This window comes from Calidris pugnax, unplaced genomic scaffold, assembly GCF_001431845.1.
Source record: "Calidris pugnax isolate Ruff unplaced genomic scaffold, ASM143184v1 scaffold171, whole genome shotgun sequence".
Taxonomy (NCBI): domain Eukaryota; kingdom Metazoa; phylum Chordata; class Aves; order Charadriiformes; family Scolopacidae; genus Calidris; species Calidris pugnax.
Window position 1 is genome coordinate 300,607 of NW_015091064.1, and position 25,457 is coordinate 326,063.

Consider the following 25,457-nt stretch of genomic DNA (forward strand, 5'->3'; position numbering starts at 1 on the left):
TTTTTCTGTGCAATGGTCTTATGCCCTCTTTTGTCCTTAAGAAGATAAAGAGGGGTCAGTCCAACTTTCTGCTCTATCTTAAACTGGTTTGTATAATACAGCTTAGTAAGAAACAGACATTTGAAACTTGGACTGGTTTGACTCTTTCGTATCCTTTCTCTGTTCTTGGTGGTTAATGTTCAGATCATGCAGTAGGGTTTCTGCAGGTGTAAGTAGTCCAGAACTGGGGGGAGAATTGCTCTTTCTAGTGTGTTTTTCAAATATTATAGCTTTTAAATTGTCTGGAGAAGCCACCTGAAGAGTTTACATCCCTTGTAACAGATTAGCATTTTGGCAGGAATGTTTCTATAATGTATTAGCATAACTTTGAGAATAAATTTTGACCAAGTGGTTTTGCCTATTGTTTCTCTTTCAAATCATGAATCTAATCAATAGCTATGATGTAGATTTTCTAAAATTCTGATCTTTACTTGAGATAGTGTTTTGTTGGTTTTTTTCTTTATCCTGATATCCTACTAAAGCATTTGATTGAAGTGTAAGGGGCCAAATGGAAACATTAAATTGAAAGAGTGACCCACTCGTGGGTTTTTTTGCTGAAAGATGCTGTCAAATTGCATAGAACATTACTGAATATTCTTATATAACAGCCTACTAAAAAAAGTACAGTTCACAAGAAAAATACAGGTGTTTATATTTAAATTCACTAAATGTTTTCTGTATCTTGAGGGTTGAGAAATGGAAACAACAGGTTAAGGTGCTTCAGGAATTTTTATGTTCCTTTATTTTCTGATTCTTGGATTTAAATTCAGTGATCATATTCAAGCATTTATGTTTGACTGTAATAAGCTACCTTGTTCTTTATTCTTAGACATTTCAGTTTCCAGACAGGCATATTAGATAATGTTGATCATTTTCAACTGCAGATTGCATGTGGTTCTGTCAATTATTTTAATTTGTACAGGATTCTAAAATATGCATCAGATTCTTCATGATGTAATTATTAAATATATACTAAGCTTTGGAGACACCTTAGCCTTTGGGGGATAATTCTATGAAATAGAGTTAGCCTATGGACTTGAGTATGAAATATGCATACTGCAACAACACCAGGAGATCTCAGTCAAATGAAAGCTGGATTGTTCTAGGGATTGCAAATACTTTAAATGAAATTCCTTTCCCCAAAGAGATTGCAGTCTAAAAGATTCTTTAGTGTTACTAAGTCTGGCAATTTAATTACAATTTTTTCATTTACTAGAAAAGTGTCCCTCAGTCACTAACTCTCAGTTGTCCTGTTAGAACGTGAAACTCACTATTTTGATTTATTTAAAGTAGTAAATAGAAAGAACAGCCCTTGTTGACTGTAAGAGTGAGTTTTAGGGGTGGGGGGAATATTAACCTAAATCCTTATAAGCAAGAAAAAGAGAACGATTCCCAGAGTGCTTTTTATTTTGAGTAAATTTTATGGTTTTTGAACACCTGGGCATAACAGAGCTAATGTTGGGTCATTCTGTGGTTAATTTTCTTTTCTACGTATACTCCGTGCATATTCACAGCTCGTGTAAAAAGAACCAGCTTTCAAATCCCTTCTCTACTGGAAAGTTCTTTGTACAACCTGAGAAAAATATTTTTTATTCAGAGACAGAACAAATGCCTAACTTTGACCTAAATATCAATGACTCTGAATCCTTCTCAGCTTCCTCGCTGTAAGTAGTAGTGCTATCTTTACAAAAGTGTAAAATTCTCAGGTGCCATGGTAGTGTGGAGATACAAGGACCAGTAAAAACTTTTAAGTTTATCATTTTTATGCCTTCTATGAGAAATCCTAGATTGTTCTATTGTTTATTTAATAGGCATTTTTTTTTGCTCATAGTCATGGTCATAAATCTGAATTGGTACACTAAGCAGTGGTTTCCAGCGTTTTCTAATATTTTTCTAATTAAATTGATTTTTTGCCTGTAAACACTATTTTGAAATCATTTCCAAACAAAGCTCGTTTTTCTGAAAATTTTGGCCTAGTTCTGTACTTTCAGTCATTGATACAATGATGTAAACCTCTGGATATTATTTCACTAGGAAAAAACTGCATAATCTGTAAGTGTGTAACAACTAGGATGTATATCTTTCTGAAGTTTCCTGAATGTTACTGTGGTACTGGTTCAGTAACAACTTTTAAAATTTCATGAATGTTTTCTTCTTAGCTTGTTTTACTCTTGGTGCCTTCACGCAATATTTACTTGTGATATATAAGATGCTAACATATATGAGCAGGCTGAACAGTGTATATAAACTTTAGGTTAGGTTTGAGTTGACCCCTTTATCAAAAGCTATATATCCAGGCTAATTCCCCTAGTTTAATTTGCATTTGCACACCTTTGATTTAATGTTATTTTCTGTTTTATGCTTTAGTTACATGAAATGAGTAGACTGTAAAACTTCATATTTTCAGTATTCTGAGATCTGGACATCCCTTACTGCTTAGATAATGTCAACAATCTTGCATTTCCAGTAGAAGCACCTGAAGGAAAACTTCAAAGATAACACTTGAAAATTCATCAGCCTGTATATGGATCGTGATAACACAGAAATCTACTATTAAATACTATTATGGATAAAAGTCACAATGCACAAATAAGAAACCAATATTCTCTAATGTAGTCTTTACATTAGATATTATTTGTGTCATTTTCTCTGATTGTTTGACACATGTAGAAGAGTACAGACCAAATTAATTTAAACCGAAAATGTATTTTATGTTGCATTTAGAGAAAATTCAGGACATTGATGACTAAAAACTGCTTCCTTTTTATTGTCAGATATAAATGTAAACAAAAATATAAATATCTTTAAGGCAATACTGAAATTAAGTCACAAACATAATAACAAAATAGCGTTCCTTTTTACATGAATGCTTCTTTTTATTTCTCTACTAAATCCCGAGTTTCTTGAATAGTTTTATTGCTATGATTATTCACTTCTGAGACAAGTAGAGCCAGAGATGCATATTCATGTTTTTTTCACTATATAATCTGATAAACTGCACTTACTGATTCTCATTTATTCTGTACAGGCTCCATCATCACCTTCTTCACCTATAGCTAATGAACCAAAATACGAGAAGCGCTGGCTAGACACCTTATCAGTTCCTCTGTCAATGGCTCGAATCTCGAGGTATAAAGCTGGAACAGATAAATTAAGGTTTGTAATCTAAAAGGGGAAGCACTGGGTTAGCTAGCTGTACGTAATATTTTGCTGTGGAGTGTTGGCTATATAAGAATTCTTTGGAGACACGAAAGTCTCTTCCTATTAAAAATCTATGCAGTCCATCTTCTCCTGAGATCAGTGGCATGCACAGTGATTTCCAAAGATGAAGTAAAAACAGACAATAAATATGGTTCCTACAAATATGTCTCTATAATCTGTTTTATCTTGGGAATTCAGTTAGCATTAGTAGCTAGTACAGAGGTTAAGCTTGGCATTACTTGAATTAATTTTTCTGGTACTGCACTTCATCTCCTAGAATACTTCCATATTCCCAAATTCTAATATTATCAATTAATGCTCCTTTTTCTTTACAAATTATAACACAGTGTACAATCATCATGACTATGCTGCATATCATTTTCATATAGAAACTCATATTAACAAAAGATTTTCACAAAGTACATGGTACAAAATACTGTATTTTTGATTGTAGGATCATTTTGCATCTCAGACACCAAAGTAATGGTTCATAAAAGTAACTGTTGAAGAGGATGTCAGAGGTTCTCGTCTGTTCAGGACAGATGAAAGTGAAAGGGAAGTTTAGTAAAGTTTCAATAAATAATGTGCTTGAGAAAGGTTTAACACATCCCAGCATGTATCAGCTTTTTTCTGCACACCACTATGTGTGGTAGGACTGCCTCAAATCTACCAGTAGTTGTGGCCAAGTAGTTCACAGTTCTCCGTATGTATGAGAACAGGAGCTCATTCACTATTGTTATTTTTCATTTTCTTTATGGGTTGCCCTATATTTTTTTACTTCCAACTGAAAATATTCTATTCTATTCTATTCTTGTTAATAAGGTAATTAGAATACCTGTTGAAGCATCAACTATGCAGTTCATCTGCTACCAGGAGGTACCAGATATCAAGATATCCATCTTGATCTATGCCAGATTTGTTACCTGTTTCACGGGTATACCTTTCTTGATCTATGCCAGATTTGTTACCTGTTTCCTGAAAATCACCTGAAAACCATTATTTTTCTAGTAGGACAGTTACGCTGCTTTTAATTTAGAGCAGTTAGTCTCCTAAATCAGTTGACATTTCTTCTCCCAGACTTGGTATTAAAGCATCACAGGTGAATAATAATAAAATGTCTGGGAAAGTTTTAGATTCTTCCACAGTCTTTGTCTGAACTCTTACTTCCATTTTATTTAGTCACTCATAACTTCCTCCACCACTTTCTTCCTTCCTACTTCGACTGACCAGTTCATCTTGTCCGACCCTTCCCAATCTGTCACAGGCTTTCAATCATTTGAAGCTTAGAAGCTCTCCTGTGAATTAAGTGAACAAATTCGTATGTTCACATTTAGACCAACTCATCATCAACTTATCAATGTTCTTAAATTCAAACGATAAGTGAAAGAAGGAACATTTAAACCTCTGAGTTCAGTTAACAACCTGATAGTTTAAAGCAGTTTCACTCTTATTCTGTGCACACTGTGCATCAGATGGAGCAATCCCAAGAGATTCCCAAAGCAGTAGCGCTTGCATTTTGAGGATTCACTGAAATAAAGCACCTTCTGATATTGTACTGGGTCTGGCTGACATGGTTCATAACAGCCCATATGGTGCTGTGTTTTGGTTTATGAGTAAAACAATGTTAATAACACACCAGTGTTTTGGTTATTGCTGAGCAGTGCTTTCACAACAGCAAGAAGTTGGGAGCGGATACAACCTGGGCAGCTGACCCAAATTGACCAAAGGGATAGTCCATAGCATGTAACATGTTCAGCAATAAAAACTGAGGAGAGGGGGTAAGGGAGAGCTAGCCATTGCCTGGAGACCGGCTGGGCATCATCGCGCTTGTGGGAAATGATGAGGTTGCCTTTGCATCATTTGTTTTTGTTGTGGATTGGGTTGTTGTCCCCCTCTTCCCTGTGCTTATCAAACTATCTTTATTTCAACCCAAAAGTTTTCTGACTCATCTTATTCTCCTTGTTCTGCTGGAGAGGGAGGGGGGGTAGTGGGAGTGTGGATGCTTAGCTGCCAGATCAACACATTGCAGATATATTTTAAGTTTAAGAAGCTTAGTGCTTTCAGTCTTGGAAAGACATATTCTCTTTTGAAACATCTTTCTCCCATATACATTTTGTACGCACAGCACTCCTTTATTACTGGTGATTTTTTTCCTTTTTTTTATGAACTCTCAAAAGGAGGATAAATTTTTTTCATAAAGCCTGCCACCATCCCCTGATACTTTAGTTCTTCTAAATGCTCCTTGTTTGTTTTGGTAAACCAACAAGAATATCTGTATGAGCATTGAAGGAATACCACCTTGAGATTAACTGTGGATGAGGTGTTTCCCGTGTTCTTCCTAAAGGTGTTGATTTTTGACTGGGGGATACCAGATTGCTCTTCTTTTATGCCCTCCTCCTCTGAAATATAGATACATATTCTTGCTGGTATCCCACTTGTATCCTTTCTTTTACGTTTCCCCATGTTCATATAAACGTGAATTCCAACATTTTTTTTTTCAGTAATTGCTCTCTAAAATCAAATGCATGAAATAAAACCTGCAGGCAATCACAAGTATAAATGGTGACATCAGTCTAGATAACAATCCTCCTTTCAGTCATATCTACACATCTCCACTCCCTTTCCAATTTCAGCCATCAAGCTGAAGTCATTTGAATGAGTACACAACAATTCCCCTGAATGTATCATGGATCCTGATGACTAATTTGCTAGTTTAACTGTTCTCTGAATATTTACTTGGAATCTATCTGCATATTTTGGTAGACAGCATGCCTGCTTTTTCAGTATTAAATCAGCCTGTGAGTCTATATGTCATCCTTGTAACTGTTTGTCTCCCTCATTTTTGTCATAACTTTGTTTTGTCACAGTTCTTCATGATATATTATCCTCTCAGTTATCTCAGTTGGTCTTCAGAAGGTGCACTGGCACCAAGACAGCCAGGTTACTTTTTAAGTCTGTGTTGTTGAAGTATAGGCGCTATCTTCTGTAGTTTCACGTATGTAGCTGTGTGCCTTCTCTTCAGCTAGATGGACTGTATGAAAGGCCTTTTCCCCTGCTTCCTACCTGAATTAAATTCAGAAGTCTGTATTGTTCTTTCCACCAAAATGGTCTACATCTCTTTGGCTTCTGACATTCCCTTCTAACTATGCAAAATGTTATGGCTTGGGAAAGGATATTGAAGCCTGTATGATTATTTTGCCGTTTATCCACTCAAAGGTAACGTACACTCTGCTTTCCTCAATCCTCCTTTTCCCTGACAGAAAACCAGCTTTTTCACCTGTGAAATTCTTGCGTTTGGTTACAGCAGACTTAGCATATTTTTTTACTAAAATCAATCACAGACTGATTGTTTCAATATACACTATTGTATATTTTATGTATAGTGCCTGGAAGTTCAGCTCTTTATGCTGTTTTGACATGGTAAGCTGCTGTCAGCCAGTCTGGATGGCCCCTCAGACCTCATTCACTTTTCTTCTCCATTATATTCATGATCATTTCATATTTTCAACATGCCTTTTCTGGTGGTGTAAATAAGCTCTGACTTTCAGACAACCTTAGGAGCAACAAAAACCAAAAAGATAGTTGGTCGTAAGGTTGATCAGAGTCTGATAAGTTACTGAAGGAGACCTTCATGTTGCTTTTACTTTAAAAGATATAGAGTATGACAATGTATGGCATGTAAGCAATGTGCTCAATATTTTGCTATTTTTCAATTAGAAACGTGTTACATAGCTAGAGTTCTCTCTTTGACTGCAGTATTCTTTTAATATGGTTTAAATCAAATCTAGTCTAATCTAACCAGATTTTTACTTTGTTTGTGGTTAAACTTTTCAATTTAAATTGAGTATTCCAGTAACTGAGATGGCCAGGAGCACCTATATCTGTTTGATTGTTATTCTTTTTTCTTTATAAGAGAAAGGAGTTACCTTTGACTTTTCATCACTTTACGTTTGTTTTTTCCTCCCCGAAGTCTTAAGACTAGTGACTTAATGACACAAGAGTATATTTTTCATATAATTTAGATTTGTTCAGCACCATAGATAGTAACAGAAACAAGAGACAATGGGATATATTTTTTTTCCTTCCTTACACATGAAGAAGTATGAATGAAAATACCATAGAATGGGACTGTGAAGTGTGTTTGTCCATATCACGCAAAAAAAACCAAACCAAAAATCCCCCAGAATATTTTAAAGAAAAGATAAAAAATGTACTAGATGTCCTTCTCAGCACAGAATCTTACCAGTAATATCTTTAGAAGGTATGAACATGGAAGAGAAACATTGTATTAACTACTGAAATCACCTTTAATTAGTGTATTTCATATTGTTGATATGATTGGAGTCTGAGTATTTCTATGCAGCATGCCAATTAGTCTTCTTGATTAGTTATTAATTCAGTAGCTTTTTTTATTCACTTGCCTTTATAATATAGCACCAGTACTTCTGTCATTCTACATGTTTCACCATCCATCAATGTCATTTTTTTCTGTTAGAGCTAACGTAATATATACTGTGAGAACTCCGTTCCCGTGAATACTCTTAATTGCTAGCTGGTAATAGAAACATTTTTTGACTGTTGAGGATAGACTAGGTCGTTAAATGTGATGTAAGTTAACAGAAATAATGAGATCAGCAAGTCTCACGCAAATTAATTTGTAGTTCATGGCATAGTTTGGGGTGGTTTTATTTCTAAGATAGAAAAGTAAAGATAATGTAATAGAAGATGGAGAAAGTATTTCACTCATTGTCTTTCATTTTTCCTATGCAATGTCTAAATTCTAATTTGGAAAAATGTGTAGATGAGTATTTTCAGTCCTTACAGTAGATGCTCAAAGTACTGTATAGTTATTTTTATTTGGTGTATTGACTGGAGCTTTAAGCGTGGGTACAATAGCTATAACCTCTCAAACATTTTGAGTTTAGAGACTGAAAAAAAATTTGCTTATTTGGAAGATGGAAATTAAGTTGAAGCAATGAGTGGTCTGGAAGCAATTCAGTGGCTATGAGCCCGTGTACCTATGATCCCAATTAGAAAACAACTTAATTAGATTTAGGTGTTATTTTCTATTTCTTGCTATTCTGGCCATTGCAATTACTGCAGAGTACGCTGTTATTTTTTTTTAAATGGAGTTTTTTGTTCGGTTGGTTTTTTAATTGGCTCACTTGTTTCTTAACAATCTTTCTGAAGGGTTCTGTTTTCCATTCTAACATTTCAGTGAGTTAACCATATGCCTTTAATTAGATAAATAAATTGGAAAGTGAGAAATTGAATAAAACATTTTGAGAAAGATATAGGAGTTAAACACAATCTCTCCTAGTTACAAAAAAAACCTGAATGAGTATTTGCTCACGGTTTTCCATAATGATTATGTTGAACATGAGGGTAAGAAGAAGTAGTACATACATGAAAGATATCACAATCAAACATATGGAGCCATAGGCTGGGAGAGAGTGGCAGAGGATTTAAAATCTGATAAAAGGTAAGATGAAAAAGAAAGTATAGGTTTGGAAGGAGATTATTAATAGGGTGCCTTAAGGGCAATTTAATGATGCAGAAAACAGTACACTAATTAAAGTCATTGGTGACAGAATCAGCATCATCAGTACCGACGAGGAGCACAATACGTTATGGAATGATGGAACTATTGGAAGTGGGATGCAACACAGTAGTACAAAGTGCAAAGGGATGACATTAAGGATTGTGATTACAACAAAAAAAACTTCATGTGAAATAATTTTTCAGGGGAGCCTAGTGGAGCCTTTTGGTAGATGGCAGCAGAGGAAGGCAAACACTGGGTACAGGAATTAGGCAGTTACCCAAAGAATATCTCTGAAACGCAACAAAAAAAACTTCATTTCATGTGAAATAATTTTTCAGGGGAGCCTAGTGGAGCCTTTTGGTAGATGGCAGCAGAGGAAGGCAAACACTGGGTACAGGAATTAGGCAGTTACCCAAAGAATATCTCTGAAACACCACTGTCCTGCAGGCTTACGAAGGAGAAATAGATGTTTTTGTGTGTAGCACAAGAAATACATCCTAGAAGTAAGAGACATTAAAACCATTATAAAAACACTGCTAAGGCCCCATCTAGGATCTGTGTACAATTCTGGTAATTCAAATTAAACCATAAAATTTTCTGTTGGAAATTTTTTCTTTTCTCAAAGGATGCTGTTGTATCACTTGCTGTTTCTATTTTTAGCTGTAGTATTTTAGGATTAGACAACTAGGGTTTCCTTTGGCACTTAAGGAATTTCAACTTTTCTGTTCTGCGTAGAGTTGAAAAGTGGCATTTGTTTTCAATGGCTTTTAGACTTGATATAAAATTGATATATTTCGCTGTGGCCAATGTTTATTGATTTTTTTTTATTTGTGTTTTCAGGGAATGGAGAAGGGCATGCTATTTCAGCCTTGAGAGTTTATTTTCTTCTGAATTCCAGTGTTGTCTTGGTGCTTGCATTGATTGTTTCACTTAAAACAAAAATGCCTTAGCATTCATTTTAAGCTTTTATTTTTAGTTTCAGTAATTTTTTTTTACTTTTAGCCTTATATACACAATGTTTCTCAGACCACAATGTGATACATGTAACAATATATTATGGGATTTGTAGAGGAAAACTACTGTAACTGAAGGCAAGATATAAACAGAGCTAAGATGAGTAAGGTTGAGAAGAAAATCACTGTGTTACTAACATGAACTTTGTGGCTGGCTGCCAAATGTTAAGTTTGAAAATCCCTGCCTCTTTCTTTTCCTATTTCATTTAATTCACTGAACTGTCTGACCACCTCCCACACATCAGAAGCCTTGAATGAGACAGAGCTCCTGGAGAAGGATGTTCTGGTGTCATTCTGCAGGGGCAAAGGAGCAGCTCTGCAGGAAAGGGCTTGGGGCTCCTGGCAGACACCACAATGAGCATGAGTCAGCTGTACGCTCCTTGAGTGATGAAGGGTAGTCACATGTGGGGCTGCATTAGTAATAACATAGTCAGCAGATAAAGGAAAGTGATTATTCTCCTCTACTTCGCATTCCTGAAGCCACACTGAAATATTTACATCTAAAATAGTGTGTCCAGTTTTGGTCTTCCTGTAGAAAAGAGTTTTGTATTTTAAACTAGTTAGTGAGAAGACTGTACTAGGTGACTTGCACAATTACTCACAACCTATCTGATTCTGTCCAAATATCCTGGCGGAGAAGTGTTCAGATTTCTAGATGCATTAGTTTGAATCTTGTTATCTGTCTCTTATAACTGATCACCATATTTTAATAAGGTAAAGGACAACAGGAGTTTTAGTGTATTCTGCACTATTGCCAGCACCACATTTTGAATTATAAAGGATTGCTTAATTTTTATAATTAAACTTGTTATTTTTTAATCGTGATTGCCTGTGCTGCTTGCATTATTTGTTAGCTTAGGAGTTCCTTTCTATGATCTTTCACCAGCCACTTGTATAACTCTGTGCCGTTTGGATAAGGCATTCACATTGCATGCCTTTATGTATCTACTGAAGGTGAGTTAGTATCTAGGCACGTTGTGGACTCAGTGGAGAGCATATACTCTTTCTTGGCTCTGCTAAATGATCTGGATTGTCCTATCTGTCTAAGGATTCCAGCATCTTAGCTTTGATATTTGGATTTGATATCTAAGGCATTGTGAATGGCTTCTCTTCGTAACACCGAATTAAGTCTGTTTCCATGCTCCACTGTGTATCGATGCTCTGTCATCCCTTGTGCATCCTTGTCTCAGTGGGATGTGGAGGAGATTATACCATAAGTCATTCCATTACAGCACTGTTGGGATCTTTGTCAGAGCCTTAGGTAAAAGGAGTAGCATGCTTGAGAGGTGATTATTTCCCTCAGTTTACTTGAAGACAATAAAGGGATTTGTTTTGACCTTTCCTTTCTTTTTGAAGAGCTGAAATGTTCACTGAAATGAAAGTGACACAGAATTGTGCAATTGCCATCAGGTTTTTGTAGTTACGATGATAATTCAATCATGACAGGAAAACAAGAGAATCAGCCAACATATATTTAAAAGTTCAGACCAAGAATGTTATTTTTGCAAACAGCAAGTATAATGCTTTACGACTCTTTTAACAGTAAAATATATCAGTTAATGTAAATATCTATCTACTAGGATACTTTTTCTTGTTAATATTGTGTGTGATGTGTATTTTATATGACCTTCTTTAGCAAGTATTTAGAGTTCAGTATTCATGTTCACCATCGAACTCCCTAAAATTACATATGTTAGGTTAGTAATTTTTTCAGTAAGTCATGAATGAGTAACTGCCAATTAACCTCTGTTTGTCATTTTGAATGCTTATGTTGATACATATCATAAATTAAGCAGTAGAAGACATCAGCTTAGATCAAAGAATCCCTGGAAAACCCAGCAACTTCATAAAGCATTATCCTTGAATCAGTAGTTTGCTTTCTTCTAGGTTAGAACCAAAAAGAAAGCTATAGACCATCAAGTATAAATGTCTAACTTGTAAATGTAGAAGGTAGCAGTGATATTCTCCAAATTAATGATGCTCGTGCACCTAATTAGTCTATGTAGCTTTCTAAAGTTTAGTTCCTGAAACTATTCTATGTCACGTTTCAAATTTAGACCAATGTACTTTTATGCCACTACTTAATGAACTTTTGTTGTTCCTATTAAAAATCTCATAGTTAAAAAAGAATATCCCACCACCATTCAAATGGGGGGGATTTCAGAGATATATAAACAGTGCCTAACTTACTGCAGATAGTAAGGAAAGTATTGGAATTTACAGAATAAATTTGTTATAAACGGGTAAAAGATGCCTTAAAAAAAAATAAAATGTAATTGCACATTACTTCTCAGTGCTGTTTTGAGAAAGAGCCCTACATTCAAAAATTATTTAAAGAACCTTCTAAGTACATTTTTTCAAATTCCTATATCATAAAAGAGCTTAAAGGAAACATTGCTTAGAATTTTATGTAGAAAAGTATTGGAATCCAAGAAATTTAAACTAGGGAAGACAGTTCTTTGCAACTTAATACATTTGTAGTAAATGAAACCAAAATGCAATAAGGAAAATAGTCATTTTGGTTTTAAAAAAATTATATTTGTAAAAAAAAGTATAGAGCGTACTTCCTGAATATGCTACCTTAAGTTCAGTAAGTATGAACATAGTACATATACTCAAGGGAAGTACATGATCAGCACATATATATCCTGGTACAGAGAAAGTACTTATTGTATGTGTTGCTCCTGGTACTGCCCATTATTATTCTTCTTTTTGTTGCCTTTGTTTTGATTTGTAAAGTTAAGACTCAAAACTTGTCAAAAGGTATAAAAATCACTTGAACACTAAGAAATGCTGGGCAGTTTCAGAAAATTGATGTATCTTCCTTTACGGATATATTTCTTCTTACTGCAGATCTAATGCATTTGAAGTGCTGGCACTCGATGGAGTTAGTACTGGGATACTTCAGTTTTATACAGCCCAGGAGAGTGCTGACTGGCTGAGAGCAATATCAACTAACATCAGTGATTTGACACTTCAAAATGTATGTTACTTTCTGCATATTTTCTTGTCTATGCTATTGTAAAATTATTTCTAATTTTCTAAGGGTAGAAAATAATTCACATTTAAGATAAAATATATAAAAGGCATGCGTATGGGGAGGAAAAGGAGAAAGGAAAAGAGCAGGAAGAGGTTGTCTGATCAATCGAAAGAAGTTTTCAAGACTTGGAGTGTTACTATAGAACACAACATAGTAGAAAATCTGAATGCATTTATTATTTTAAAGACTTCTTAAGGCAAAATATTTATCCTTTCTGGTCATTTCACAGAGCTTTAGATATGCCAAATATTTCATTTTGATTTTTTTATAATTAAAATGTGCTTGAAATTAGTATTTGTTGATTTGGAAGTAGTCGTGAAAATTCTGCAGCTGGTGAAGTGTGGCTTATAGAGGCTTATTGGGAGACAGTATTTTTACCTCTCTAACTTGCCTAGGAGTTGATTTATTTAAGGTCATATTATTCCATCTTTCTCCCTAAAAGTAAGAACATGCTTATGCTGTTTTAAGTTATTCCTGTAAATTCATAACTAGCATTTGCTATTGCAACCAGAAGTATTAAATACTAGAGACACAGAAAATTATTATTTGGACAACACATTATTATTCCAAGAAAGAACAACTGAAATCTATTGAAGATTCTGGAAAGAATCATAAAGTTAAATAGGGAACTCAATAATGTACAATACTGAAATATATTTGAGTCTTTTTGAAATGGTAGAAATCAATAATGAAAACGTAAGAGCACAGCTGGCCCTAGAAGAGTTGCCTGTGCAGGTTTTTGATTTTTTTTTCTTTTTTTTTTTTCAGATATGTTCTGGCTGTAACTTCTTTCATAAAGTATGATTTCGTAGCATGGCTTTAATTTATACTTTGTATTCTAGGTTCGTTGTTGCTTAGTTCATCTAATTATATTGATAGCATCTTTATTGGATTTCAACATAAATCTTCGATCAAAGCAGATTATAAATTGAATTTATTTTCTGGTCTTCAAAAGTTGCTTGGAATCCCATTTGATCACAAAATAGTTCATTTATTATGTTAATTCCTTAAAAATATTCAATTGCTTAAGCAAAGTCTGACAAAATCGAACATTTTTGCTTATGCATTCTTTATAAGTATTCTCTATTTAGTCATTTTTGTCATTTACAGGGTGTTACTATTTGATAATTCTAAGAGAGAAGATAATTCTAAGAAAGCAATGTAAATTTTTCATGAAATTTCAGAGTTCTTTCTGTGTGAATAGCAAAAAGAAGCATATGGTAATATTCTTAGAGCAGTTCCACTTCATAGTTACTAAGCCCAATTGTTTTGCTTTCTAAGAAAATCCAATAAATAAAAGCTATTCCAAGGATGTGAGTGAAATAAGACAATAAAAAGTGGCTAAAAATGCAAGTAGATTTTAATAGTTGTAGGGTTCTAGTATGTTTTTTCAAATGCACTGGGTACAGTAGCATGTGTCCTGACATTGTATCTTCACTGCCCTGTGACCTGTCTGCAGCAATATTTTATTATATACTGAGTACTTGTATTGGTCTTCTCCCTTATCTGTCACAATAACGAATCCTGTAAACAAAGTAGTGCCTGGTGTTCGTATAAGTGGCTGTTCTGGGGAAAGATCTGAGAAACAACAATCATGATAAATTCACGTGGTTTGTGTTCTTGGTGTGACTGAGTATAAACTCTCTACAGGTAATATGAGAGGCTTTATGTGCAGTCTGTGGTACACACCTGGAAAGGTCTGGCCAGAGGATTATTTTAATTACCGATCATTGGAACAGGAGATGTAATAGTGAGAATCACTTTTATTGCAAAACATTTTTTGAGACCAGGACAGCAAGGCTGGACTGGAACTAAAGTGTACAGCAAAAGAAAGCTGGAGAGCACTCCCTGCCCCTGGACAGTCAGAGGACACAGATTGTTTGACATCCACAGTGTTTAGGGCAAGGCCTTTGCATTAGGCTTCTTGAAAATCCATTTTGAATGCTTTTTATTACCTTAATACTATCATCTCACAAAATGATTATTTTCTTATCATACTTCTGAAATTGACTTTAGGAAATGGATCTGTAATTCCTCAGAGCTTTTTCCTGTTTTGTGCTTCTCCACTTGCATGTAGTGTCTTCCTCATTCTCCAGGAGTACCTGAAGACAGTCACTACTGGTTCAGAGATTATTTCAGATACTCCCTTATCTACTACAGGTTAATGTCTTGAGTCCCTGCTGACTTGAAGTTCAATTGCTTCTGCAAATATTTAAACTATTCATTTTCTATTCTGTCCTATACTATTATCTCTGTACATAAATTAGTTGCTAGATGCGTGCTCAAAATGGATCTCCTTGCTGATACTGTTGGCATAAAGAATGTCAGCATTCTTACCCCATCCATTACTAAATATTTAAGCAATACTTTCTACTGTTCACTTTTTACGTCTACACACTTTTAGATTTGGTTTGTGCTGATACTTGTTTCTTGACTTCAGCAACTCTTCCTGCACCTTAGTCATTATTTCATCTGCATCTATTCATGCTACTCTTGTATACATCCTTCGTCATACATGTTTGCATAAAATTTTGACTCATTTCTTTTAGAATTATAGTTCTTAGAGTTCCTGATAAAGATTGTTCTTTTACAGTGCAAGCTATCTTTCATGTATTGCTTTACCCTAATATACTTCATTTTGCTATCTTAGTCTAATACAGGCTCATTCAGCAATTGTCAACTCTGTCAGATCTCCTGCTGATGCCAGAAGACAATCCTAATGTAGGCAGCACAAAAATAGCTCTGCCAAAATGTGACACTTCTACTAATGTCAGACTACTTTTGTTTGAAGTACTGAAACATCTAACTTCTATGCAAAGGCAAGCTCTCTGGGGATCAACTGTAAAGGAGGGGTTGTCTTTCAACAGTGAAGATGTGAGAAGTTATCGCTGCATAAGGATGCTACCCCTGGATGTTACTTGGTAGATGAGAAATAATGATTCTGGTACTAGCCTGGAGAGAGTTCGTATAAAGCAGAGGAGTGCAGGGAATACTGCAACATGGAGAAAGATGTAAGGGTATCTTTTCAGCCCTCCTTACAGATACATGCCTTGTATGCTTAGCTCAGAAAATCTCCTAGTAACTGTCAGCTTTATAAGCAGTATGGATTACTTTTTTTCATCAGAATTACTTACCACTTTGTTCAGGTTCTTGTTTTTCACATACTTTCCTACCAGCATCCTGGTAGAAAAGATCCTTCCCTATCATCTTCTTTTGTAATTCAATCCCCAATCTTATCAACGTTCTCTAAACTCTTCACATTTGCCTTTCGCAGAAGAAAATAGAGATGAATCAGCATCTCACATTTATTTCTTCATACACCTCTTTTCTCACAGAAGGAGGTACAGTTGAAGAAACTGAGGGGAGAGAGGGAACAGAAACTGGCAGTGAAGCTGCCATGATGAAACAAGAAGCACAGGAAACAACTTGATCTGTGTGTCCTTCTCACTGTTCCTGTTCTTAATCTGTTCAGCTAGAGGGTTCTTTGTAGGCTGAGGTGGCAATGCTGTGCTGGAGATGTTTTTTAGGAGAGAGTTCTTTGGAATAATTTATATTTCTCTCTCTGTTTTCTGCCATTCAGATAGCCAGCTATTAAACATGTGCGGCTTTTTTCATGGATTTTACTTATTTTATTTTGAAACATAAAACACCAAACATTAACGTAGTCATGATCAGTAAAAGCTCCTAAAGGTAATGCTGCCAGATCATTTACATTATAGCGACTTGTTTCTTATATTCATAACTTTCTCAAGGTTTTAATTCTCTCCCCCTCCTCCGCCCGCCGATATTCTAATGGTGTTATTTAAAAAAAATATTTACAAATAAATGAGTAGTTCATAAGCAGGTAAGAGAATGAGTTAAGGTGCAGTTGTTCCACTTTAAGCATTATTTGTGATTTCTCTGAATCATTCCAGCAGCTTCATTGGAGGGTGGTAGAAACTTAAAACTTGGCTTCAAAACAGAGTTATTAATTTGGATCGTATTTATGCCTTTGACAGCTTTTTTAATTGCATATGTCATATGTGTAATCCTTTTCTTTTACACCTTTATGTACATGTATATTTAACTGATACTCTGTATCACAGTGGAGTGAAATTTCTGTTTGAATGGGGAGAGACTTATGAAATATGAGCTTTGAACACGCATATAAAAAATGAGGATTAAGGAGATCTGTCTTTCTTTACACAGCAGAAGGTGGGGTATGTGTAGATGGACACAAAAGCCTTGTGTGTAGGAAGCAGTATACAAATTTGACTGCCTTGATTATGGAAACAATTCTGTTCCTGGGGTGAAGACACGTGATAATATTGCTGGGTTTTTTTTTTGTTTGTAAACTCAAAATTTTCCATTTGAAAGTACCACAGTTCAAACCATGGAGGTTGTAACGGGAAGTCAGTAAGGGTAGGAATCACATCACCTGCATTTAGCCAAGCAACAAGCAGTTAGGTAGGATCCTCTTGTAGCCAGGAAAAAAAATAGGTGCCTGTTAAGATCATTCTCTCTCTCTCTGCTGTCTGGAAAGAGAATAAAGCTATATTAAATGTACAGCTTCTTCCTTTTTTGGCTTACCAAAGTTAAGTGAGATAAATCCCAGCCTGGGAGATATTTATAGTCAGATATATGGTTCTGGATCATTTCATCCTCATTCTGTTCCTGCCCCGAATGTTTTCATTTAGAACAAAGTCTAGTAATTACAGTTGTTTAATAGATTCTTTTGCAAGTTGCTTGCAGTCTTCGTGGATGCAGATTTTTGGTTTTAGTTCCCCTGCTGTCTCCAACTCCTGCTGAACTGCAGCGCTGAAAGCTCGTGCGCTGCCAGCAAGGTGTAGCGTATCTGATTTGTATTCCTGTCTCTCTGCACCAGCTGTGGAGGCATGTAGAGAACATGTGGAGTGGAGAGTGTGTGTTGCGACGGAGGGAAGACATGAGCACTCAATATGAGTGATCAGCAAGCTTTGTTTATTTAGACACACTATCATTCTTTTATGCAGACACGTAATTAGCTCATACATATTGCAAAATGAGAGCTCATTATTGGTTAGTTCTAAAAAGACAGTTCCGCCCAGAATTCCTTTCTTATAGTTACATGTTTACCTTATCACAGACATTCTGTTGTTGGACCACAGCTGCCTTCAAGGCCAGAACATCCTTACTGTTGTTGGGAGCTAGATAAGCTGAGTACGGTGCCTATTGAGCTCTTGCTGGACTAGCTGACCTTTCTCAGCTAGCCAGTCTCCCATAAGTGTGTACTTCTCTCTCCTCAGCCCCGTGACATAGGGACATGATGTGATGCAGAAGGAGATCTTGCCTCTCCCCACATTTACGTCAGGGCTGCAGCTGTCCCTGCTTTGAATAGGGAATGAGTTAAGGCTGTACAGTGAATAGCTGTGGATTCCGAAGCATTCTTCCCTATTGCCCTTGCCAGTGGGAAGCTGGACTGGTTATGAGGATGCTCTTCACAATACTCTACCCTCATTCTGCAGAAAAACCTCATGGCCAGTCTCACACACGTTTTTCCAGCCACATCTGAACACAATGAAATAAAAAGCAGGATAACCTCCTATCATATAGGGAGCTACAATAGTTTGACTGAACCAAAATGGAGGATGAAAGGAGACAGGATGCCTGGTAGTCCTGTCCACTTGCACTGTTTTATGCTACGGTGATTCTATTATTCAGCATGTCTTTGGCCACCTGCAAGGAAATAATATTTCCTGTGTATAACATGGCTTCTGTGTAGTTACTTTGTGTATATATTTCTCTCTGAAGCACTGGAGAAAGGTTGGATCAGGGTGTGACGGTGTTCTTATTGACATTCAAGTATTCCAGTATTCATTATGTCCTGCACAACTGCTCATGATTAAGCCTGTTACTGAATCAGACTAGTGAGGTTTGTTCCTTCTGCAACACTGGGCACGTCACTAATTTGTTTTATCCGGGTTACAGAGTGGGGTTCTTGAGTTCCCACTGGTTTGTTACTGTTGGGGCCTTGGGAGCACCAAGAAGCCTGGCCAGCTCTTCCCCCTTGCAAAGTGCTCCAGGCCACCTCTGGCATGGCGTGGTCAGGCTGCTGTAGGCAGAGTTGTGTGCCAGAGCTGCAGGGAACCTTGCTGTGGCCCCCCAGCTCTGCTTGGCAGCTGCATGTCAGGTCCATCCTCATCTGTGCTATGGTGTAGGTGCCAGTGCCTGCAAACTGTCACCTGCCTCTATCATGGTGATCCCTGTTCCTCCTCTGGGATGACATGGCGGTGCCCCTCTAAGGGGCTGGCAAGCTCTCTTGGCACTCTACCTAAGGTGGTGCAAGGCCTGGCAGGTGCCCCAGCCTCCTGCAGGTCTGGCCACCTCATCCCCAGAGCCTCAGTCACTCCCAGCTGGCTGACCCCCCAGCACACCTACATCGTTTGACCACACAATTCAGTTCAAATGGGCTGCAAAACTGAGCATGTGGGGGAGAAGGAGCCCTGATGGCCCATGCTGGGTTAGGATTGAGTGGTGAGTTCCAACAGCCCTGAGCCTTGGTACCACCCTCTGTCTGTACAGTCAAGGCTCCTGCTGTCATCCTCTACTCCTCCACAGCGCATTTTGTTCTATAGTCATTTTGTTTATGGTCGTAGATAATTCACTCTATGCAGAATAATGACTTCTTATTGCCTTCTATTAGCTACAAGTGTGTGTGTGCACTTTATATTCTTTATATATACACACCTGTAGCTTCTATATATGTACGTACCATTGCATCCCACAGCTATACTTTGCTAAAACCAAGTCATCAATATTGTCATGGTCATTAGATGTTTATGTTATGGCTAAACAACCTGTAACGCAGCTCTGGACAGTCCTAGACAAGTCCAGATAAACCCTGACACATCCTGAGGCCTGTGTCATTAACATAACACAAAGCCTGTTGGCTTCTTAGAGATGTACTGGGTCTGGCTAGGATGAAGGTATCTTTCTTCGTAGCAGCCATATGGTGTTTTGTATTTGTGGCTAAAATGGTGTTAACACACCAGTGCTTTGGCTGATGCTGAACAACGCTTGCACAGCACGAAGTCTTTTTTCTCACTCTGATGCTTTCCCCCCCGGCAAGGGATAGACAAGGAATTGAGAAGGAACACAGCTGGGACAACTGACCTCAGGGATGCCATCCAAAGGGACTTTGACAGGCTTAAGAGGTGGGCCCGTGTGAATATCATGAAGTTCAACAAGGCCAAGTGCAGGGTCCTGCACATGGGTCGGGGCAATCCCAAGCACATTCTAAGATTCTGTGCTTCTATGGTAGTGTTGTGCTCGGCAATAGAAGTGAAATAGCAGACAAAGAAGGTAGAAGTTTGTCTTCCAAGGTGGCTGTTGCTTGGAGACTGGTGGGGCATCAGTCTGCTTGTGGGAGGCAGAGTGCCATTCCCTTTATATTACTTGATTTTATCCTGTTTCCTGCACTTATTAAGTCATTGTCTTGACCTATGAGTTCTCTTGCTTTTGCTCTTCCTAATCTCTCACCCTTCCTGCTGGGATGGAGAAGGGAGTGAGCGACTGTGTAGGTGCTCAGCTGCTGGCCAGAGACAACCCACCACAACAGGCAATGACATCATCATATTTACTGAGCTACATGGCTGCGGACATGCTCTGCTTCCAAAGATTATCCACAGATTTGATCTTACAAATCTAGTATTGCCAGGATACAAGTGATAGCCCTGGGTTTCTTCTGCTCTTTTCCTGTGGTAATTGTAGGTTTTCTTGTGCATAGCTGTAGCTTTTGGTCTTCTATCACAAGCTTTCCCTTTGCTATAAACCAGGCTTTTTGATGACAGTCTCATCAACTGTTTGGAGCTTATATCTTCGAATATGACAGGGCAGTCTGTCTTGTCAGTCATTTAATCTTTTTCTGCCTAGATTCTGTATAGTTACTACACTTACTAATACTGCATTTTAAATAGTTTTTTCACTGTAGAGAAGGGACTATCTATCAGGATTTGTCCACCACTCATGTATGCAAACTATGACTACCAAAGAAAAGCCAAAATCAACAAAACTTTTCATTATCTGAACAGAGAAAAAAAGAAAGATATGTTGAAGTGTAAACTAAAAGTAAAACCTAAACAATATTCTCTTCATCTTTAAATGTATCTTACACTCTGTGGCCTTCATTTCACAAGTACTTAATCCCATGCTGCATTTATAGATCTGCCTCAGCAATTGCTTAACTGAGACCTAAGTGAAGTGTTTACAGTACAGTATAATATTTCCACTCAAGGTGGCAAAGTTAAATTCATAAATGCAAATATTTACGACAGATTTAATGAAAACTGATAAAAGGCTTTCTGTCATTTGAGTCCTTGGTTTTGTAAATTTAGTGTCATAGTAAAAACCTATTATTTATGTACTGAATGATTAAATTTCTTATAGATATAATTTGGAAGAATAAATACAGTAGTCAATAACTAAGTCAATGCTAATTATATTGCAGAAACTCTTCAGCCTATTCATAACTCTTTGTATTCTTCTATCTGTCTTTCATAGATGAAAATGGCAAATAAATGCTGTTCTCCCTCAGACCAGGTAAGACTTCTATTATATTATCCAGTTTTTTACATTCTTGTCATTGCATTAAGTTGCAAAATTTGTAAAGCTTACATACATACATTTAGTGAGTTTTAAAATTCCAAAACCAATTTTCAAATTATGAAATTACCTACATAATACAGCAGATTCTTACTAACCCACAGTAACAAGTAGAATCCTCCACTGTAGACCTAAAAAGTGGATTTGATGGAGACATGAAATAAATAAGAGGGAGACAATGGAACTCACACCCAGGTCTTGGAAAGCATAGAGTATGTTTGTATGCAATATTGCAACAGTGAGTCTGACAAATTAACTCTGTATTTACATCACATATGGTGTACAGGTAGCCAAGGAGTGTATTACAAATCCAAACTGTTTTCCATTTCTCATGCTGTGCAGACTATGTTTGCTATGACTGTTTGTGACTTTTGGAGCTCAGGAGCCTGTTGATATATTTCTTGTGCTCCAACCAGCCAAATGTCCTAAAGACCCAGAAGAATTTACTGCATTGGAAAGTATTCTTACTTCTTGTAGTATTGCAAAGAGTTTTTTCATTTGATATGTAAAATACAATAGTAGCATCTTCCAGGCTAATTCTATAATTCTGGGAAGTACTTTGAAGTTTGTATTGTGAAACAAATTAGTTTCACATACGTGTGCTTTCATTGCATCAATGTGGCATTGAATTGTTACTCAGGAATAATGAGCCCGGTCCCTGATGTTTCCAAAAATGATGTGCTTGTAGATTACAAAAGTGAAAATTAGGCAAGATGTCTTTTGTACTGTTTTACTGCAGAAATGTTATGGAATTTTATTACAGGATTCAAAGACTGTGTTAAAAATTCTTTATCTAAGGCTCAAATAAATATTTATTAGTTTGACAGCTTGTATATTCCTTCCTATGTCACCATTTCGTCATCTTATTTGTAAAATCTTCTTGGACATCTGTAGACTCCTCTAGAAGTTATTAAAAATATTTAACCATTGACATTTCTTACACAGGAAGCTGTTTTATTATATTTGGGTCAGTACTTAGGGGGAAAAAAAAATCACCTCAGAACCCACTACAGACTTTAATTCTATGTATCGTAGATAATCAAGTTACCGTCAAACCCTAACTAAATACCTTTTCTGTGTAAGAAGAGAGCATTTATTTACTCTCTCTGCCATGGCTTTTAATTATTAATCAAACTGATATGGAAAACAGGTGACTATGAAAGCCATATGAAAAGGTATTGAATCTGGATATCTTTTATTGGATGAGCTCTCTACTACAAGTCCTTTAGTAACTATTCAAAGTTTATTCATATCAGTTTGTGCACACATAATGGGTTTAGTTGAAAAAAGGAAGACATATTCTTCCTCAATTTTTAAAAATATTGGGGACAGTCATACAACCTATCGCTAAATACCTAATTTTATTTCCTAAATAATCAGTCTCCATAAACTGTCTAGATAATCAGTGCAGAAAAATATTCTGTTTCAGAGCGTTGTTCAAATGTGGAACTTGATATTCATGCTTTAAATCATCCTTTACAGGAACTTCTTTTTCTGTCTGGACTATTCTGAAGTCCTAAGAGTAGCCTCTTAGCTTATCAGCTAAAGCAGGTGCCTAAAGTACAGTACAAATCTATCCCACTTCTTTCATTCCAAATATGAAAAGAAGGGAAGATACAATTCGAACCTTAATTTCAGGATTTTAGAATTTAAAATGGGACTGACAGCAACAAACATTGGATTGTTCTCTGTCAAAAAGTGAGAAAAAATAAAGTTTACAATGAATTTGGGCAGATCAAGTAAATAAAGCTAGAAAACATAAAAATATTAAAGGAGCAAATGTTAAAAATTCAGACTTCTCCTGAGAAAATTTGCTTTAAATGCAACCAAATTGTGAATCTATATGAGAGATTATATTATATGAGGTTATATATATATATATAACGAAGGAATAAAATAAAACTTGGCAATGATAACTGAAAGCAGAAGATGACTTGATCTGCCCTAGATTAACGGAGCCTGTTAATGTCAGTTACATAATGTTTGTACAAACCTGAATAGCACTCCTTAGTGCACTTGAAGTAAAATTGGTGATAGCTGCAAATTTATCTTTGCATTTGAGTATGGACATTCCTGAAGAATTAAAGAGGTCCTTAGAGTTTCATTATTGTGTTGCCTGCAGTGAGTTTTCTTCATTACCTTTGGAGTTCAACTTAATCTTTCATAAAAGGGATGAGGTTGGATCAGGATAAGTTTAATTCATATTCTGTTTTTCATAAATCATTAACAAACTGGGATTCAGGGTCAAGAACATAAAAAATTACTTCGCTAAATCTGGCTTTCTTCCTTGTCTTTCATATTGCCTCTGACTGTTTTTACTGGAAACTGACTCTCCAGAACATGATGAATTCCATGAGTACATAAATAAAGACAAATGGAAAGTGAAAGGACTAAGATATTGGTTCCCAGGTCTACACCAGCTGTATTTATGTATCTCTTTGCCAAAAGGTGTCAAACAAAGAGTTTGGACTTTGCCCTGCATCTATGATCCAAAGTTAGAAAAGAGGTAGTAGGAAAAGTAGTAGTAATTGTAATTATTATTAATATATTTGCCCTGTAAAAATAAACAGTACTAGGTCATGAAGCTAATTGGCATGGTCTGGCAAATTCCACACTTCTAAATTATCTTCTCCCACCAAAGCAGGCTGTTGCATTTAAACTGCATGTTGGAAATTATTCCAACCAATGCTTAAATCCCAGACTGTCCTTGGGAATTGTTTGGAGAGTTCTAGTTATCCTAGGGCATGCCATGCTAGCTAGCTCATGTCAAGGAGTACAAGAATCTAACAAATATGCAGGGATTACATGAATTTGAAAGGTATTGCATAAGTACCACTGCTGAAGCTCTGACTCTAAATATATATATCTAACCTGTGTAGAAGACAAAGTACACAGCATCTCCACACTGGATACTTTTACAGCATATTGCTGCTCCGCAAGGAGGAGCCAGGTTGTACAGTATTTTGTTGAGTGTGGAGGATGTTTACAGCCGCCATTCTCCAGATATTGTAACTTTTGATTCTGCTTGGCATAATTTATTGCAGTGCTGTAGGGACTTGAAAGCACTTGATTCTGTGTTATCAGTAGGCAGTTAGATTTGGGACTCAGTTTTCGAGAAAACACACACTGCTGAATTGCTCTATATTTTTTATGAAACAGTAAATTAGGCAATTCTCTCTCTGTACAGAAAAACTACTTGCAAGGTTTTTGATTTTGTTTGCTGGGTGTTTTTTATGGTTTTAAGACTAACATGATCATTTCCTGTCTTCCACTAAAACAATAAAATTTCTTCTCAGTGGGAAGAGGAAAATATTGATCTGATATTAATTGACTATTTGTATTTTTTCTTGTGATGCTGTAAAGTGGATTTTCACTACACTCTACAATGTCTCTTCCCTTCTTTGTTTTGATTTTTCCAATGACCTCTTCATTGGCCTCCAAAGGAAATCATACAGAAATTGAAATCTGGAGACAATGATCGTAAAAGCATACCATGTGACAGTACCAGCAAGTCAGGACACAGATTAAGGTGCAACCACCAAGGGATAGATGAGTAACATAATATTACCCTCTAGGTGCATTAATAGCGAGAAGGCAATGGAACATGTTTATCACCTACTCAGCATAGCAGAGGTCAGCCTTCACCAAATTGGTCAGCTGCAAAAGATGGTTGTTGCAAATAATACTGTCAAAAACCAATAAATTCTCAGATTACAATAGAAAGGGAAGTTTTGGTAGTATGTGTACCTTTAATGCATGGTGATATTTGAAAAACTGGTCAAAGTAATCTCAGAGCTATTATCAAGATATTTCAGGGAATTTGTGTCTGCCAGGTGACACATCAAAAGATTAGGACAGGGCAAACATCATGGTTGTTAATGGAAAAAGAAAAAGAAGTTGGAGTATTAGAGACTAGTCAATTTAACTTCAATCTCCAGAAAGAAATTTTAAATAAATAAACAAAATATTTGTATGCAGCTGCAAGATAACAAATGAATGACTG

The 25,457-nt window shown here is 36.4% G+C and overlaps 1 protein-coding gene across 1 annotated transcript in view; it reads left to right on the plus strand.

Annotated features, from left to right (window-relative positions):
- SNTG2 (syntrophin, gamma 2) overlaps positions 1–25,457 on the plus strand; it is a 191,425-nt gene that overhangs the window by 116,047 nt on the left and 49,921 nt on the right. Inside the window, exons 9-11 of the mRNA XM_014956761.1 lie at positions 3,068–3,195; positions 12,649–12,778; positions 21,353–21,391. Coding sequence (XP_014812247.1) covers positions 3,068–3,195; positions 12,649–12,778; positions 21,353–21,391 — 297 coding nt within the window. The remainder of the gene's footprint in view (positions 1–3,067; positions 3,196–12,648; positions 12,779–21,352; positions 21,392–25,457) is intronic.